Source organism: Centroberyx gerrardi, chromosome 11 (assembly GCF_048128805.1).
Source record: "Centroberyx gerrardi isolate f3 chromosome 11, fCenGer3.hap1.cur.20231027, whole genome shotgun sequence".
In the NCBI taxonomy this organism is placed as follows: domain Eukaryota; kingdom Metazoa; phylum Chordata; class Actinopteri; order Beryciformes; family Berycidae; genus Centroberyx; species Centroberyx gerrardi.
Window position 1 is genome coordinate 32,041,588 of NC_136007.1, and position 19,337 is coordinate 32,060,924.

The following is a 19,337-nucleotide window of genomic DNA, read 5'->3' on the forward strand; positions in this document are numbered from 1 at the left end:
GCTCAATACTGGACCAATTTCAAAAATTGTTGTCCCCTTTAGTTACTTGGACACAAAAAGTTGGGAAAATAGGGTCCAGGTTGAAAAATACCGAAGTTACCCTTTAATTTTCAATGTCAGAGCTGATGCTTATGAGGGCGTAATTTTAGTTTCCACCTCTATGCAGAAATGGCACAGTTTCGTCCGTTTTGCTATGTGACCGGTAAAGTTAATACTTTATGTAGTGTAACTTTGAGTAAAAGTTAATACTGAAGGGGCAGGAGTTTGATTCTGGATCAGCACTATGGAGTATGGAGGAGTCTCAAAAGCAGCTCCACGATGCTGAAAAAATAGCTAATCCAGAGTCAGTCCTTCAAAACAGGTAGAATCAAACTCCTGGCCCATATGGGATATTATGCACAACACATTTCATGTTGAGTTCCAAGCATTCTGAGAATTAAAACACAAAGATATCAGTAACATCTTCCAATAAAATTTCCAAAATACTTAATTTTTGTATTAATAATATGATATTGAATTATTTGTCTTACAGTCAACGTCCATCTGTGTACCTTTTTACTTAACTAGTATATTGCAGTTCACAAACTACTCCATCACTGAGTGAATTTGAAAAAAGTGAGCAATTATTTTAGCTCAGAACAGAGAAATGCACCACTTTGTTACTAACACAAACCATTAGGCTACATCATTTCCAATGTCATGGGCCCATATTCATAAAACTCATTGGCAGGGTTAACAACGTGGTAGTGAATAAGACTATAGTGTAGGGCTGGGCAATATTAACAAGATTCTATATTGTGATATTTTTCATGATATTTTTTGTGTTATTTCTTTTACGGTATCACAATATTGGTGATATTTTACTTAACAATCATAAAGGCAATGGAATTGTGCTTCCTGGGTGTTACTGATGCTATTTACTGTAGATACTAAATAGAATGTTAAACCAACTTCATTTGGATGGTTTAGACTGGATAGTTCTTGATGAAACCAAGGAAAACCTTTTGAGATTAAACCCGTCAGGAACCAAAAAAACTAAATGAAGTAATGTATCTCATTTACTTTTTTATTACGTTTTTTTTTTATTGGAGCTGTCACTAACTAACCTCTTCAATAAGTTTCATCATTAATCTGTATGGGGCAAAATAGCCTTCGCCATATTCACTGAGAATACATCATATAGTATGAGCAGTACTCCCAGCTTCAGGCCCAGTTTCAGGCCCAGTTTCATACTACTTGTCAAACAACTGATGTTATATAGGGGTTGGGAGGATCTGTGGGTGGATTTTGACAATTTATTTGGATTCCTCATATCTGAATCATTAACAAGAATGAGAAGAAGGTCCTAATTGGATATTGGGTACTATATTTGCTGAATTTAGAATAGAAAGACATATACAATATACGTTGCTTTCATGTTACACACTTCAGGACCACAATGTACTGCTATAATCAGATAATATAAGTTTGTCTACCCATTTCCATCTTTACTTAAAAAATCTAACGCTGTAATGGGGCAGTTGGTTATATTGACATTGTAGTCCATAGAACATTTACAGAGGACATGAACAGATCCTTGAATATATGCTCTTGCACTGGACTGGACTGCATCTGCTATCCAGGGCTGGATGGATTCATGACGTCAGTTGAAGCATTATGCGTGTTTCTAAACCCTTTTCAGACGCAGCGACAGCGGTGGAAGTGCACATTCTGCTTTTGAGCCCCTTTTGCCTAATGGAGCACCGTTACAGCTGGTACCCAAGTGAGTTTAAACATTTCTTAAATGGCTCCCCTAAAAATGATTGTGTTTGTTGAGGCTGACTGACTGTGTATTTGGCTTGGTGTTGTGAACTATTGTGGCCATAGCACTGGGTAAGTATAGTCTGGATATCTGAATGCAAGTGGGCATCATTTCCCCTCTCCTCCAGGCCAGGAAGCCTGAAGCGAGGGATGAACTCTGTGGCGGAGGAGTCCATCATGAAGAGGTCTCGCACCTCCTCCATCAGCTCCGGCAGTGGAGGCCACACCCCCAGAGGGACTCTGGGTTCAGGGCGAAACCCCATCCGTAGCTCCTACAGCTCCTCACAAGGCTTCGGCCAGGTAGCGCCTAACAATGGAGTTACAGCAGGTGTTAACGGATATGAGACATTGGTGCAAAGCTTGATTTCCGTGTTTGCCTTCACAGTGGAAGAAAGCCTCGGCACCCAGTTCCCCTCTGTCCAGCCCTGGTTCTTCTCGCTCTCAGACGCCAGAGAGAGCCTCCAAAAAGCCCAGGTATTTCTCTGCTCCTCTACTGTATGCTGGTTTCCTGTGTCCTGGTGAATTCAGTTGTTGACATTGGATCTAATACTGCATTTTGTAATGTGCGGTTTCATTACAGAGAGGAGGATGGCCAATCTCCCAGCTCACTGTCCTCGGTGAGGTCTGACCAGACAGCCTCTGACAAAGCACCCATTACTTGTAAGTCTTATCCACGTTTATCTCAGCTGTTGGCCTCCTCAGGAGAGATACCGAGCTCCGTCCTTTGTAGTAAACAGAAAGGATTTACTGGACAATCGGTACATGTACTGCCCTGTACAGACGGTCATGTAAGGCTACAAGACATTGACAAAACAATGCAATTTTTGCTTGAATCTGTATTAGTCTACTTTGCGCGTTGGTGGTGTTGGTGGTTTGGGGTCAATTTGACCCCAAAAGTTGTAGTACATTGTTGTTTAGTCATAGCAGTAAAATGTGCCATATTACCAAAATATTTTTTTTTTGTCAATATTGTGATTTTAGTTGTATTTGAAACAATTCTGCATCCCTTGTGTGATGTATTGTTGCAGCCATACTGACTCCAGTCCCCAAGGTCTCAGTCACCACCTCATCAGACTCTACTGGTAGTGGTGGGAAGCGAAAACGCAAGATCCAGCTGGTGTCCAGCCACCGGGGCGACCACATCTCTCTGGTTAGGAGTACTACACTCTCAAACAGCACTTCAAGAGCACTGCAAGAAATACCTGCCTTTTTCAGTCTTGTGTCACAGTGGCTTAGATTATTTTATTGTAATCATGGTGCTTCCTTACTTGCAGCCCCCACCTCCAGAGCTGGGCTACACTATCACTGTGAAAGACCTGGACCAGCAGAAGAAAGCTGCCCTCAGCAAGATCCAGAAGGTCCTGGAGGAACCTGGTGAGTAGCAGCACCCATAGGACTGAATCGTTTTAACATCTGGTTCTGCACTATTGTATTTAATTTATAAATCCATTGATTCAATTGAGAATCTATTTTTCTTGTGGAGTAATATAAAGACTAAAGCCTTGGTTAAATACAAGTGCAATTAATGACTGTCTTGAATAAATGCTTGATTTTGTCATTCAAAAACATTTGAATTCAACATTCAAGATGTTTCAGTTGATATTTGTAGTTTTGCCTGCGTGAATTGAAACAAAGTCTCCATTAGACTCGATTTGGCTACAGTTTCCCGCTGATTGCCCAACTTCCACACACACCTTACGCACAGGTGATGGAATGCTTGTTGCGGCATGAGATAGTTAGTTACCATGGCATGTGCGCAGGCATTTCTCCGGCTTTACATCACACAGAACAAATACCAGGTCAGGTCTAGCTTTTCTCCTTCTTTTCTCCTAGGTCTTGAGGTGGGTTTAGAACCAGATTATTTTAACCCCCCCAAAGTCTCCAGTCTTGAAGCCGTTCACTCTACAGGACAATCTGAGGGACCATTGGGCCCAAGAGCCCCCCTCACCCCACCCCTTTAACCCTGACCCGACTGCCTGCTTTGTCCCTATCTAGCTCCAGAGCCAGAGAAGCCTGGCTCCTCTCCAGCCACCACCTCCTCCCAGCTGGCCTCGTCCATCAACTCCACCACCACCCTGAGCAGCCTACTGGCAGCTCCTCTGCCCACAGCCTCCAGTTCTGCCATCCCAGTCATCAACCTGGATCCCAGTCCAGCCAGCAGTGTCAACACACTGACATCAGCTTCCAACCCACTGCTAGAGGCTCTGAGGATGAAGAGCAACACTCCAGCTAGCTCTACATCAGCTGCCACTACCACTGCAGGTAGGATTACACTACTTTGGACTGAATGGATCCCCAAGAAGGGAAGTTCTGATGTCATCTTCATGACGTAACAGCTCTACAAAGTAGTCTAATTCACAATCGAAGAACTCATGTGCTACAGTAGACAAAAATACACCTAATAAATGAAAAAAAAGGAAAAAAAAGAAACGCTGACGAGGTAGTGAACAAAATCAGTCAGGTCATTCAATCAAGCCATTAACCGATTGTTAATGCCCCCAATGTCTACGGGGAATAGAGGCACAACATGAAAGATAGTCCTTCCCCTGTTCCCAAACCAAAACCTTGGCACACTGGTTACAAGCCAAAAACTGAATCGAATTTATTTTCATTTGTAAAAAGCACAGACTTCAGGGCAGATCATGGCCAAAATAACGTACATAAACAGGGCTGACTGTGTAGGTCAGTTAGTAATCAACTAACTGACCTACAGCAGCTAAACAGCAAGCTAGTGAGACTTAACTTAAGCACCAGCCAAGCAACACAGCAAGCCGGGAAAATGCTACTGAAAGCGGCAGGAAAACAATGAAATCTACCTTGCTAGACACGGTGGAACAGCAATTTGCTACGGTGGAGACAGAGCCGCTGTACTGTGTCACCTCAATCTTAGATCCAAGGTGTGTGTGTTTATATATTATACATACACTATATTATCTGCTAGTATTTCATCTATGGGCTGTTTGTTTTATTAGCCTATAACATTTAACATTTGTGTCACCGTGGCCTGTTTTTTTCTTTTTTTGACAGGAGCAGCAGGTCCATCTTTTCATGACACAAATTGCCCACAGCTGTTGCCTATATAGAATTTAATATTTAATGATCAGTCCCTTGCATAAGGAAATAAAATCTGTTGACTAAGCCACTTTAGAAATGAAATTTGTTATATGAGGCAATTCGAAGTTGTAGGAGAGAGAATATATGTGAGGCTATATATTATAGCCTCACATATAGCGGAGGAGAGTAGAAGCCGACTGACGAGTCTGCTTCTCCGACCCTCGGAGGCGTAGGCTACTGCATTATTCAGCCTGTTGAATAATAAAGAATTGGCACACTTGTTCCTGTAATTATTGTTAGAGGCCAATAGCCTACTAGACGGCATAAATGACTATTAATTGAAAAGTACTCTGATCGGCCGATCCACTTGATCAAGTACTCGGATCGGTGCATCCCTAATAAAAAGCCCACCACCTCATCAGTCGCTCTCTGAAAAAATGGCATCACCATTCCTAGATTAGAATAGCCTTTACTGCAAAAAAATTATTTACAAAACCAGATATAAACAGAAACACTGCATTCAAATGAATGAGACAAGTAATAAAAAGAACTGTACAGGGCATGCGTTACTACAGAGATATCTGTTTCTGTTTCCAGGCCATTTGCCCACTATAAAATATAATATAAAAGAGGTCTTCTAACAAATAGCAGGGAGCTTACATTAGTTGACTATAGCGATTAATAATTAATGAAATTTACTGTTGTATATTAAGTGTGCTGAAACTTTCATATGATTCCTGAGAATGAATGAATTGCGCCCATGTTCCCAACATTGCAGCCGATCATGAGGCCGACTTTGTGAACAAAAAAAATCTTTTCACAGCCCCAACGTGATGATATGATATTGTCCTATACTACTATTACTAAATGATGGGGCAGTCATAAGCGTATTTACTTATGCATTTACACTGCATTTACACTCAGCAATTTTAGTCCTGCAATCTTTTCTGGTCTTGGCCCCAGCATTACTTTTGCCATTACACTGTTCTTGTATTGCTCATATGTATTCATTATAATAGTTGGTTCTTCTTGAGAGAAGAATTAAAAAGTAAAAAAAGTCCATTTCTTAATCCATTTCTTTCCCATACATTACACTTAGTTTACTAAATGTATTGAAAATGTCGACAGCATATGTTTACTTAACCCCACAATTATTTATAGTCTACTGCTCTTATTGTTTTATTATTTTCTACTATTGTTTAATTGCTTATTATGTTCTGGTTGTGTGCTTATGTTCTGTTTCCTTTTCCCCACTGAATCATGAAACATGCTTCGTGACATAGGGCACAGAAGACTAGATTTGCTTAAATGTAGAAGGAATCAAGTAAATCCCAAAATGTCCATCCTAATGCCTGCCCGCTGAATACAGAGTCAATTAGTACTAAACAAAGATAATTGTCTGATAACAAAAGGCTTAGTTTGGAAACGAGGAAGGAGGGAACGATTGGCAGGGGAGTACACCCTCAATTGGCCAATCAGTGGTCACAACCTATTGACAGCTGTCACACACATACACACATACATAGACATTCAAGCTCAAGAACTCAAGCAATGAAAAAGAGTACATTAAGATAGTGCAGCAACAGAAGTAGGTACAATAGCAATAATAACCCAAGGTTGTGACACTATATCTAGAACACCCCATATCCCATATAACATTTATTAATCATCCATATGCTTGTTTGTCTCTAACATCTTGTTTTTCCTCCATAATACATCTGCTTGTGTCTGTAGTGTCGACATCGACCACACCTGTAGAGCCAAGTGGTTCAACGCTGAAGCCTTCGACTACCTTTGATGCCCCACAACTCCCCCCGACCTCCCTGTCCCAGTCCACCTCTAAAGGTGTGAACCAGCCCTCTGCCTTCACCCAAGTCCTGGGCCAGGCCACCAAGGCTCCCAGCAGCACCCCCACTGTGGCTGGAGCTAGCCTGTTTGGACTGGCCAGTCAGCTCAGCACACCCACTGCTTCTTCAGCCTGCAACCCAGCGGGTGCCACTATTCCCTCAGCCACCAGCACAGAGTCAGCCAGTAGCGCCAACCATCTGCTAGCATCTGGGTTCAAGCCCATCTTCGTGGCCACCACCACCTCCTCAGCCACTTCAGGCCCAGAGAACAAAACTGCTGTCCCAACCTTTAAGCCCATCTTTGGAAGTACTACAGCAAGCACTGGTTTCGGACAACCTCCATCCCTTATAGCCACCACCTCGGCGCCTAAAGCTTCTTCCACCAGTACATCTTCAATATTTGGTGGATTAACGAGCAGCAGCACAGTTGCCCCGTCACTTTTCACTGGCTTGGCCAACATCCCCGCTGGAACAACAAAATCCACCAGTGCTACCACCACCACAGACCCTGCAGCCCAGCCAGCTGGCAAATCCCTGTTTGGAAACTGGTCCACCCCATCCACAACAAGCACCAGCTCAACCTCAGCGCCTGCCCCCGCTACAGGGAGCACCTTTCAGTTTGGAGCTGCTACTACCACCACTGTAGCTCCAGCTGCCCCCACTGCTGCCACTACAACCTCCTCTAATGGCACCTTCACATTTGGTGCCACCATGTCTGCAAACACACCGCTGGCCCCTCCTCCTGCCACGCAGAAGGTCTTCGGCTTTGGCCAGGCAGCAACCATCCAGAACCCAACCACCGCTTCCTTTGGTGGCTTTGCCTTGGCAAACACAACTGCCACCACTGCCACCGCCGCCTCCACCACCCAATCCACCTTCACCTTCGGGAAGTCGTCGTTTGAAGCATCGGCAGCCCCGTCAGCCTTCAGTTCCCCAGCAGCACCACTGAAACCTTTCACCTTTGGATCCAGTGGAGCTTCATCCACACCTGTCTCGGCCCCCACCCCGGCTCCTTTCACATTTGGGGCAGCTGCTGCCACCACAGCGCCTAGCTTTGGGACCCCAGTTAAACCAGCATTTGGAACCAGCTCAACTAGTTTTGCTTTTGGTAGCACCACAACTCCCTCAGCTGCCCCCCCAAGCTTCGGTGCAGCAACCCAGACTCAGAGCGTCTCCTCAGCCAACTTCACATTTGGCAGCACTGCACCTCAGCAGACACCCTCTGGCCCTGCTCAGCCAGCCTCCAGTGGATTTAACTTTAGTGCTGCCATTTCAGGCACCCAGTTTGGAACTCCAGTCTCCAATAACCCTGCACCACAGATGGCAGGCTTCAGCTTTGGGGCTGCTGCTACTGACAAGCCAGTTTTTGGTGAGGAATAAAGCAGACATCTGCTCTTGCTTGTTTATTTCAATTTTAAACCCATCCACAGCAGGCCTCTAAACTGAGATTTTCTCAAAGGAGAACCACTGCTCCTAGGATGAAAAGTAATCTAGGTGTGTGTAATCTAGGAGTGCATGTCAAATTTTAGGAGCACAACTGTTTATTAGGTCTATAGTAATTAGCTCGGTTTCCATCCAAGTAGTTGTTTTGCAAATTCTGATGTATCAAATTAGAAAAGATGAATGGCAATGTCAAAATTAGAAAAAAAATCCTCAATATCACAAAGTATTTACTCATCGCTTGTGGAAGTGGAAAAGTTTTTGTCGTTAAGGAAATTCTGTGATAAATTGTGAGGAATTCATTTGTCAGATAAATAATGGCATAGGCCTTGCATGACTGGTTCAGTTTTATTATACAACTGTTCAAAAGTGGCTTTGTATGATTTTGTCTGTAAAATATCCACTACCACCTCTAGAAATATCACGTGTTGTTTCTAACATGTACAAGTCTCCATCGTGGTTGTATGACCATTAGTTGGTACATTTGAATATCATACGTGTTTCTAACATGTAGGATATAAGTCTCCATCAATTGGTCCGTAATCGGTGACCTGTCGATCACTGGACAAGCGACCTGTCAATCACTCAGAAAACAACCCTGTTTTATAACCGTTATATCCCGTTAATGATGCAATTATTTTGAAAATCGCCATATGGACACATATTAGAAGAAGTAAAATTAGCTAGTGAGACCATAATCTCTTGTGGATAAAATTTATTGACTTTATATTTTGAGTGAGAAGTTGGGCTGTGGTCCCATTGACATGAATGGAGTTGGTCGGGATTTGGAGTCTTTTTGGAGCTGACGCTAGCGGACGTTAGAGGAACTGCAGCTTTCAGCTACTTCCTTATTGGCTTCAAAATTCACCCGTGGTTTTGGCCGCTTGATTTTGAACAATAATAATTTACGCAATACCAATAATATTAATCAATTCCTGAAAGATTATTTAAATTTTTCTAGTGGATGTTTTTTTTTCCCACGCCGCAGCCGAGGGCATCACACGGCAAATTCAGGTCATGCATTCAGTCAGTCAGTCAGTCAGGTAACGCCTAGTGAGATGTCGCTTCGTGAGATGGCCTCTAGAGGGTGTCTCTGACTAAGAGATGGCGTCTCGCCTATGGGCTAAATGCCACATTCAGTGTCATACACTGATAATGCCATATTGGATCTCACTAGCCCCGAGTCTCTTGACAGAGGAAACAAATCTAGGCTATATCCAGGGGCTCACTGGGCCAGAACGCACCGGTACGCCGTTCCGGAAATGAATTTTATGATATAATGCACGTTCCAGTTCTGAAAAAATGAATACAGAGCAGTACCGGTGCTTGTACCTGTTTTAGGAGCTTAAACTACTGGCTCGGTTTGTTTTAGAACCAAAGTTTTCCGGCTGGGCAGTGTTTGGACCTTCGGGCCAATCACAGTGCTTAAAAGTGGAAAACTCCACTCAACCGGGAAGCCGGGCTACATTAAACAAACGCACAATCAAATGACAGCCACAGACAGTTTAATCTGAGCCGCGGAGCTGACAGGTTGTGTTGTGAAAATGTTGAGAAAGAAGAAACTAGACATTCTTTCCTATTTTCAACCCAATGTGAGTGATAAAACAATGTGTTCAAGTGAATTTAACTTGTTTCTATGAAGTAGCACCGTTATGAGCGAAGCTAGGCTGTTGTATTTCTGCCTCTCCCACCATGTTGACATTCCAAAACAGCCCAATGGACAGAAATCTCTCCCGTCAATAATTCTGTCCGTTTTCCAACGGATCAGTGTGGCCACAGCTAGTGGAATTCAACACACGCGCCGTGGGCCTGTACAGGATCTGTACTTGTTTTTTTACATTCAGGAAGTTGATTTATTCACTTCAACCTAGCTGATGGAAACCTATTGATAGTTGGACGGAAACCTAGCTAATGTATTAAAAGGAACTTAAAGCTGCACTAAGCAAAATTTTCTGACCACTAGAGGGTGACAAAGACAGCAACACGCCAAGGACAAATATTGCAATGCACTGTGCATAAAGGATAATAGCCAAGTTAAACGTACCTACGGAGAAGTCTCACCGGTTACCAGTCTCCCTTTACCAGGCCTTTCTCCCACTGAAGGTTACATGTGGTATAAACAATGACAAGTGAAGAGGTAGGTAGCAAGTTTAGTAGTATACTAAGTTTAGTCCCTCACTTCATTGAGTTCGCCATTATGCAATAATTTTCAGGAATGGGAAGGGGTGAGGGCCGCCTTTAAACGGTGAGGGAGATGCCTATTGAGGACCAGAACTGTCATCTTAAGAAATTATATTATTTATAACAAATAAAGGAATAAATGAATGAATTAATTAATTAATTAATACATGCAATAACAAATAAAGGAATAAATAAACCAATAAACTAATAAATAGCTCACTTTTTTATTTATTTATTTATTTATTTATTTATTGCTGCACATTCGATTTCCAGTTCCTCAAGCATACGCTAATGAGGGGAGTCAGTGGACATGGTAATGTCTGATTAGGCATTAGTAATCGAACTAGCATTATAGATAGCTTGCTTGGTAATTAAACAGAACCCGCCCGCAGAACAGGCTGTTGCAACGTTTGCAACTATCAAAGAATGGCAGCAGATGTGCCAAATCGCTTGCTATTGCTTGTCTGAACACAGCTACAATGCCACAACTTGGGAGTCCTGGCAGGAGAGCGACCACTATTGGATGATCCATGTCAGGGTGCAGTAATCGATTGCACTTGCCTTGCTGTCACATGCTCTCTTGCTCATTAGCATATGCCTGAGGAAATGGAAAAGGAAATTGAATGTCCCAAGAAATTAATGAATGAATAAATAAATAGATACAAAATATGGTATTTATTCATTGATTGATTGATTTTTTTAAATATTTAATTTACGCATTTCTATAAATATTCCCACATTTTTTTGGCCACTTATTAATTAAGTAACATGTTAACTGAACATAGCGAAAATTAGGTCGATAAAAGATTTGTCGTGTCTGTCTCGGTTAATTTTCATTATACTTCCCAGTCCCAACCCAGAGCATGTTGTTTTCCCCTATAATTGAGGACAGGCATTTCTTTCATATGCCTCCTAGTTTATGTTCCACAGTATTTCATTATTTGTAGCATGTCTTTTCAATTACAAATCTTCATCTTTGTCAATTATGTACACTACTTGGATAAGCAAGGCTGCTGGCTATGGATGGGTGTCTTACATATTCTACCTATCAGAGATGCAATTTAAAGTTCATGGGAGATTTTTGTTTGGTTGCAAAAGCTATTATAGCTAATGCGCTCAAACAAAATTTTGACCCAGCAAGTATTGAAAACTGGAATTTTGCCAAAATGTCAACATGTTCCCCACTACTTACAAGAGAAAGGCCGTTATATGATACTTGGAATAAATTTGTATTTATTTTTTGTTTCACAAAAGATTGGTGTTATTGGCCAAGTAAGTTTGCACATGCAAGGAATTTGACTTCATGGGTCATATTAAACATAAAACAAACAACACAAAATTAGGGAATAGCTCTCCTTTTGGAGTAGTATAAAAAAGTAGTATATAAAAATGAAAAACAAATTTAGGAAATAATATAATAATTGAATTAATGTTGCTTTGTCTCCAGGGACATCTACCCCCACCTTTGGCCAGAGTGCTGCTGCTGGTCCCATACGCTTTGGAAGCCCTGGAACTCCTGTCCAAGGCTTCAACACTGTTGTACCCGCTTCTTTTGGTAAGTCATTAACAGTAAAGGAATACAGTGAGTTTTTGGGCTATTGTGTTGGTCAACTTTGCTGTCCTCAGTGAAGGTAAGTCAAAATGTAGGCGAAAAAGGAGTAGGAGTTTGATCCCTCCATAACATGTTTTGCTCAGTTGCAGGTAGTGCCAAACAAGGCAGACAAAACAGGGTTTGAATTCTTTATTGGCACTATAATGTCAAGCAGTTTGTCATTAGTTGTGAAACTGGTGATGATACACTTTATATGTACCACCCATGTGTGTGTTTATGTAAGCGTCATAGACTGTAAAAAAAGATGGACATAGTGAGTATGATGTCACCCATGGGTTTCTGAAGGGCTGTTTTGAAGCCAAAAGATTGGGTTTAAGATCGTCGCCATGTCCGCAGTGCCGCAGAGTCGCCTGCTATTGGCCCATAATCGGCAACTTGTCGATCACTGGACAAACGACCTGTCAGTCACTAGGAAAACAGCCCTGTTTTATAAAAGTGTTGTTTTCTGTTTCAGTTTTTTGAATTGGAAAATTTAACTGATGAGCATTACATGGACCCTAGCAGCTATAATATTTGTTTGTTGTGTCCAATAAGGCTTTAGGCTTTAGGCAGCCTAAGGCTTTATGATTTCAGCCTGCGTGTCAGTGTTCAGGGCAGATGGTGACGGTCAGAGTATGCGTGCAGTAAAAAATGTGTTCTAGTCGGGCTCAGGCACTCAAAATGCTGCTAAAATTTACCAAAGTCAATCCTTATGAATACATTTTTTTATATTGGGTTTTTATTCCCCATCCCTAATACTGAGACACTGTGTGTTTTGTAATCAGGGTCTCCAGCAACTCCCTCGTTTTCCATCGGGGCTGGATCCAAGCCGTTGGGGGCCCGCCAGAGGCTGCAGGCCCGGAGGCAACATACCAGGAAGAAATAACCTGCTATACATGTCCAACACAGCCTCCAGAGGACTTGAAACTGTTTGCTGTTGCTGAAGTTGCTGCTATGGCTAATCTGGCTAGCATAGCTGTCTGTTCTAACCCCAACACCCCCTGACCAGAGCGTCATGCCCCTCTGCTTGGTTTCCCTCCTCCAGTGGCCTGTGCTGGCCCACCATTGTGCTTGCAGAGGAGTTGGCAGGAGCCCATCAGCTAGCTGAATTCAATGCTGCCCAGCTGACTATATGACCCAGTGAGGGAATGTAGGGCCGAGGAGAAGGATCCATAACAATGTATTGTACTTGAAAAGAGAGAAAAGAGTTTGATTCTGAACAAAAGCAAATCCAAACTAATCAACATTTTTTTTCCTTTACAATCCTTGGATTCTCTCATTGTTTTGTCCCAAGCAGAAAGTCAAAGAAACGGAGCGCCAACCTTGGCTAAAACATTTATTTTTTATATGAAGCACCAGGGGTATTTATGTAACCAAAATGTTTCAGGTCTGAGCAGATTCTCTGAATATGTTATGTCTAAATAGAGCTTAATACACAATTAATTCAGATAAGGACACATCCTCAAGCTATATAACACTGCAGTGGAAATGTACAGTTGCTTTGAGATGTATGCATTTTTTTTTTTTTTTAAGAATTGGCTCTTTGACCCCTGTAAATCAATGATGATGTATTTCTGCACTGTAGCTAGCGCAGGCCCTTGTATTCTTGTTTCATGCGCTTTGTCATTGTAAGCATTCCCAAAGTCCTTCGGAGGGCAGTCTTTTTTTGAAAGTGATACTGTGATGATTGCCAACGTTCATGTATTTAACAGGTCAATATATCATTAGGATGACTACTCTACACTTGTGCTGTCAAACCAAAGCCAATTCTTAGACTTCAAGCCTATGAAATAATCTTTTATCCTAATACTATCTTTAAATCCTGGTATGTGTTTATTTGTACCAGACTACCTCTCTTTACTCCCAGGCACCAAACCCTTTTGGTTTCACTGAAAAATATCAAATCTGATAGGATTACATCAACGCAAAGTGAGGTTTCTGTAAATCAGTTTACTCCTTAAACTAAAATTAATGGAGATGTACGTAAAGAAATCGAATGAATTTCTTAAGAATCTGGACAGCGATGCATTGTTTTTGTTTTGTCATGTCATTGGATTTACAGTAAATATGAGCTGCGATTTGGGTTTTCCCAAGTCGGCAGCTGTGGAAATGTGTCAACACAGCCAGTAAACACTGCAGCAACTCCACCGATGTCAGCAGTCCAAGATAATAAAAATCAAACTAATCAGTTATATTCACACAAATACAATCAATTTTACTTAGGAAAAGCAAGCAATATCTGTTGCAGTTCATTTATGTTTGATTTTAAATTCATAAATAAAAATTTTTAAATTGGATGTGGCCATTCCAGTGAGTTCCAACACTTCCAAATTGTAGCAAAAAGATGTCATCCTGTTCTTCTGCTTCTTCCGATATGACATGCAGAATGCAGATCAGCTTCAGTTGAGTTTTCCATATTGGATTAGGAGTTAAAAAACCACAGCCTTTTTTATGTTTCCACCATTTAGGGGTGTGGAATGTATGTGGAAAAATTTGAGATGATCAATACATTTTTCATGTGTAGTCAGAAATTCTTCAAGTCTGCAGCCGATAAGCATCGCCAGACTAGCCTATCGTCGTGTTTATTTTCCAGCTGAATTGCATTTCAGTGTGTTTCTATAAGGATTCAACTGTGACTGTGTGGCTCTATATTACCCTAACAGAGTATGGAGTAGGTAAATGGGAACCAATATAGAAAGCATGTGAATTATAAATCCAGGTTGAATCATCATACTCCAGTTTCAAACTTGATATGAATGACAATTTTTTTCTCCCTCTACTGATGTTCTTATGTAACTCTTTGGAAAATATATACTGGCTGATGATAATCTCAAGCTGTATTCACAGCTGAATCTCCAGAGAAACAGTAATGTGAATAGGAGAGTGTGATAACTGGAATCTGGTGTTAATTGGTGGCAGACATTACGCAATCATTGCACATTCTGAATTTTTGACTACATGATGTTCATCAGTTTAACCTCCTAATCATTGTGTCATTTTACATCCAGAGTAGTGAGCGTAAGGAAGCAAAACAAAGTCTCTTTCCAAATCCTTAACATGCATTCACACTGTGAGCAACTTGGTTGACATGTTGCTCTGTTCTGACTGATTGTGGGCAGGGCCAGAGGCTCTGATTGCATCTATGTAGCGGTCAGTGCAGCTACAAAGTTTTGAACAGGCAAATCATGTGTTTGTCATTGCTTTGGTATTGACTTCCATGACATCACATTGTTTTAATGAGTTAACATAGCTAGCTGGCAAGTGCTAATTACGTAGCATTAATGGTAAACAAACTGAAAAAACTAAAATGCCTTCATAGTTTACCATCAACCCTAACAATGGATGGAACCATTCTCCAAGCATCATTTTTGAGATGTTTATTCCTGCTGTCTTTCAAATAAAACTTGTAGAGAACTGGGAAGCTTTGAATGGCTGTAATCAACTTCTTTGGCTGTTTGGGGACAATGAATAGTTCAGCTGTAGCAACAAGCTTGTTGAGTGTCCACACATCGGCTGAGTTTCTCTAGTTGGTCAGCTCTAGTATAGGAAATGAATGAGCTTCTGCTGACTTGTTGAGCGTGTTGCTCACAGTGTGAATGCACAATTTGAGTTCCCAGAAGGATGGTGTGTGTGGTCACAGTTCTTATGCTACAGTGGTTCCACCTTTTAGTTTCAGGACTGCATTGAAATATTTGAATTGGCTAGTCACAGTGATATGAGGACTTCTGCCTCAGACCACTCAGTTAACCCTTATGTCCAGCCAATTCAAATACTATGTGGATAAAATTTCTTCTTTGATAGTCTCTATTCTCCCATTGCCTTTTTAGTAGTTCCACACAAGTCAAATTTAGTCTGGAGTTTTGTAAAGATGGGATGTACAACACAATGCCCTCGTATCTGTATACATACTATACCAAGGTGAAATTAATTAAAATCAAACTCGACAAATGTCCTTATGTATCAAAAGTATAAACTTGAGGCTTCAGTAAAAGCATCCAACCTGCCCCCTCACCCCCCCTCTCTGCTATGATTCCTGCCTACGTAACATCCTCCATGGTGTTTTTGCTTGAGACTACTGTAGATTAGCCACAGTGAGTCAGGCTTGGAGGTGGTCATGTGAATGGTGACTCATTGGTGGTGATTGACATGGGTCTATGTGGAGTCTTTTTTTCTATGGACATAGGCCTTAAGGCCCAATCCAGAATTGGATATTGCGCCGCCTGTTGTGCCAAGATTGCCCTACCACTGGATTTATTTTTCTTTAGTTGGAAGACATTTTGCACTGTTTAATGGAACTTCACAGTGACAATATGAGACAGCTATGTAGTTTGACATGTATTTTTAGGCTGGAAATTGTTTGTGTAGATTTTGTACATCATTGGGACAAAATGGACCAATAAGTCAAGTCACAGTGGCATCTCAAAGAAACTTTACTTTGCTTTTTTCAACATATCCTTCAAAAGTCTGTGTATACCACAAATTACTCAAAAAATGTTTTTTTTTTTATTATTTTGGACAAGTTAATTTAATTTACACCCATACCTGAGCGGTGATTTGCTTCACACATTTAGTGCTGGATTGAAACTCAGGACTGAAGGGAACTGAAGAGGCAATTGTCGTCTTTAATGACAAACTGTGCGCTCAGTATTTTGCGAACTGAAGACTTTGAATGGAAATGAATGAGTGATGTTCGGAGTGAGTTGGGTTACAGAAAACTCATTTTTAGCCTGACGATAAGCCAGTTAAGGATCCAGAGATGTGTGGATTTGTATGTGGGGCATGATTTGGCTGAACTAGTTACAACAAATGCTAAAAAGAAAAAACGGTGAGAATATATATATATTTTTCTATTTCAAGCAGGTTTCATTTTGGAGTTCCTTCAAGCTTGGCTCATTAAGGCAGTTGGTTAAAACATGTCTATTAGTTTTTTTTTTTTTCTCGTTCCACTTTCCTCAACCATATTACAGTGGTGGAATAAAGGTCTCAAAGTTTCCTTTAAGAGTTCTTTTTTAATATATGAGTGCACTAGGGCTGGTATAAGGACTCTTCAATGTGAATGCAGTTTGTCTTTTCATAGTGAGCAGCTCGTCTGGCTCTGTACAGTGTTGTTTGTGTGTGACTTGTGGAAGTATTTGTTGACAAAGATAAAGAATGTGAGCCTGTTCTGCTGGTGCATATACATTTCCTTTCATTTTTCTCATCTATTTCTTTTCACAGCATCATTCCAGGTTTGTTGACTGATGTTATAAGACATTGTTGAGAGCACCTCAGCTCTTCAGGAAAAGTTAGGTTGCCTGAACTTCTCATTTATTTTTCACCATTGGTCAACATTCCAGTTTCCAGTTTCCTTTGTCAGATGAGGCCAAAACAGTACTTGATTGAAAGTGGCAATGGAAAAATGTTTTGGTAATTATTTTACCATTTTTGTGCTGTACAACATCCTGTTTTAGTCTTAACACACTGAGGAGAAGCACAAAGAGCAATCCATGTAACCTGCTGACAGTTTTGGGATTCTAATATTTAATGAAGGATTTCTACGATGAGTTAATACCTTTCATACTTGTCAAGAAGACATAATTTAGCCTTAAGTGTTGAACACGTGTAGTAGGTTAACCCATTGATTGTTAAATCCATACACCTACGAATGTCCACAAATATTCCAGACATGAACCAAATGACCAGAAAAGGTTTCACTGTACTTGACACAAAATGATGAAAAGTTGGAGTTGACAGTTTTGAAGAGTGTGTTCCTAATTAGATGGTGTGCCTATAATCTAGGGAGTGTATTGTGTGTGGCAGTATGAGTGTGTATGTGTGTAGATGTCTGCATTTTGGATATTGTACATTCAGGAAATATGCAGACCTGAGCAAGGCAGTGTATTATAACCTTTCTTCTACAAGGTCTCTGTGATGTCTTCAAATGTACTGGTTTTAAATAAAAATTTGAAAGATGACACTAGTCAGTCTTAATTCAGCTACCATAGTGAAAGCAGATGATAGGGCACTGCAGCTAGTATATAACATGTTATTGATGTACACACAACTCTCCAACATCATTTCAATAATTCATATTGAAGAGTTCAGTGGGACTCTAGTCCACAATGTTATCCTGACTTACTGGTTTGTGTGGGGGGTGGGTAGTTACACTGGTTCCCCTATGGGCTTTTTTTTTGTAGAAGATCATGGTCCTCATCTTGGTGCTCTAGTCAGGCTTTCCACTGGTCCAGGAATTTCTAGAATATCATGAAATTTTTAGAGGTGTATCAGGGAACTGGATACATTCTCTGGGGAAGTCAGGGAATATCCAGGACTTTTATAGATGGGTCACTTTCTAGGAATACAGCAGAATGTGTTTTCCAACTTGTTTCATACTTTAATTGCTTTAGATGGTTTTTGGTCCAACTGGAGTGGAAACCAGACTGATGAACAGCCTTAACAAACCAACAAGGACCAGCATTTTAGGTCATGGAAGTACTCAGACGTAGTTATGGAAAGTTGTGGAATTTTACATCAGGGCCACAGTGGGAAGCCTGTATAGAGTGAAGGCCAAGACCCTGCTCACATTGACATGATCAACTGGCTGGTGGAGAGGTGAGTGCATTTTTCTTTTATTTTAAAAATACACAAATAAATTCCTTGTTCATCACAAATGTTATCAGTTGTATTTCTGAGGTTGATGTAGTATCAATGAATGCTACTTCTACTGATACTACTGCTGCTGTTACACATCCTGTTATTGTTGGAATCCAGACTTTTTGCAAATTTTCATTCATACGTTTCTACTTAAAATATCAGTGTTGGAATTTTCGTTTGAGTATGTTTATTGGTTAAAATTCGTACCTCAATGCTGAAATCTAGTAATATAACATAATTTTACATTTTTGGTTAACATTATACAGGGTTGCTGTTTCTTGACTTAATCCAATAGGTTAGGTGGTGTAGTAATGCAGGAAATTTGTTTTAAATTACTATTTTTTTCTGACCCCCCCACCAATTATGTATTTTACCCCCCACCCCCGGAAACAGGGTTCCCCCACCTGCCAAATCCCACTTTAACCCCTGGTGTTAATCCAATGTGATTTTGTTAGTGTATGTGGAGGTTTCCACTGCAGTGCAAGCAATTTTTTAGCCACAATCAGGCCTGATAATATAATCTGGTTTTGAGGTAGAGTTCCAATGTTGAGAAGTCATTTAGGACCAAGACTGTGGTGGAACATGACACTTCAAACCCCAATACACATGACATTGTAGCACATACTTAATTCCAAAAACTTTTACCTTCTTTTCAGTCTCAGTATACTGTATATGCATGAATGAGCCTACTTTCCCATCAGTACATAGAGTCCAGTAGCTACAGTGTCGGAGTTTCATTAGATGGAATTTCCTTGGAGTGAGGTAAGTCCTGTGTATGAAATTGAAATGTA

The 19,337-nt window shown here is 40.9% G+C and overlaps 2 protein-coding genes across 2 annotated transcripts in view; both read left to right on the plus strand.

Moving 5' to 3' along the window:
- The window catches only part of pom121 (POM121 transmembrane nucleoporin), a 21,223-nt gene extending 7,013 nt beyond the window's left edge, over window positions 1-14,210 (plus strand). Inside the window, exons 4-13 of the mRNA XM_071914024.2 lie at window positions 1,682-1,762; window positions 1,929-2,100; window positions 2,186-2,274; window positions 2,381-2,460; window positions 2,829-2,950; window positions 3,075-3,174; window positions 3,796-4,062; window positions 6,589-8,070; window positions 11,770-11,877; window positions 12,699-14,210. Coding sequence (XP_071770125.1) covers window positions 1,682-1,762; window positions 1,929-2,100; window positions 2,186-2,274; window positions 2,381-2,460; window positions 2,829-2,950; window positions 3,075-3,174; window positions 3,796-4,062; window positions 6,589-8,070; window positions 11,770-11,877; window positions 12,699-12,799 — 2,602 coding nt within the window. The 3' untranslated portion in view covers window positions 12,800-14,210. The remainder of the gene's footprint in view (window positions 1-1,681; window positions 1,763-1,928; window positions 2,101-2,185; window positions 2,275-2,380; window positions 2,461-2,828; window positions 2,951-3,074; window positions 3,175-3,795; window positions 4,063-6,588; window positions 8,071-11,769; window positions 11,878-12,698) is intronic.
- The window catches only part of smg8 (SMG8 nonsense mediated mRNA decay factor), a 74,154-nt gene that overhangs the window by 20,755 nt on the left and 34,062 nt on the right, over window positions 1-19,337 (plus strand). The gene's annotated exons all lie outside the window — the stretch shown is intronic.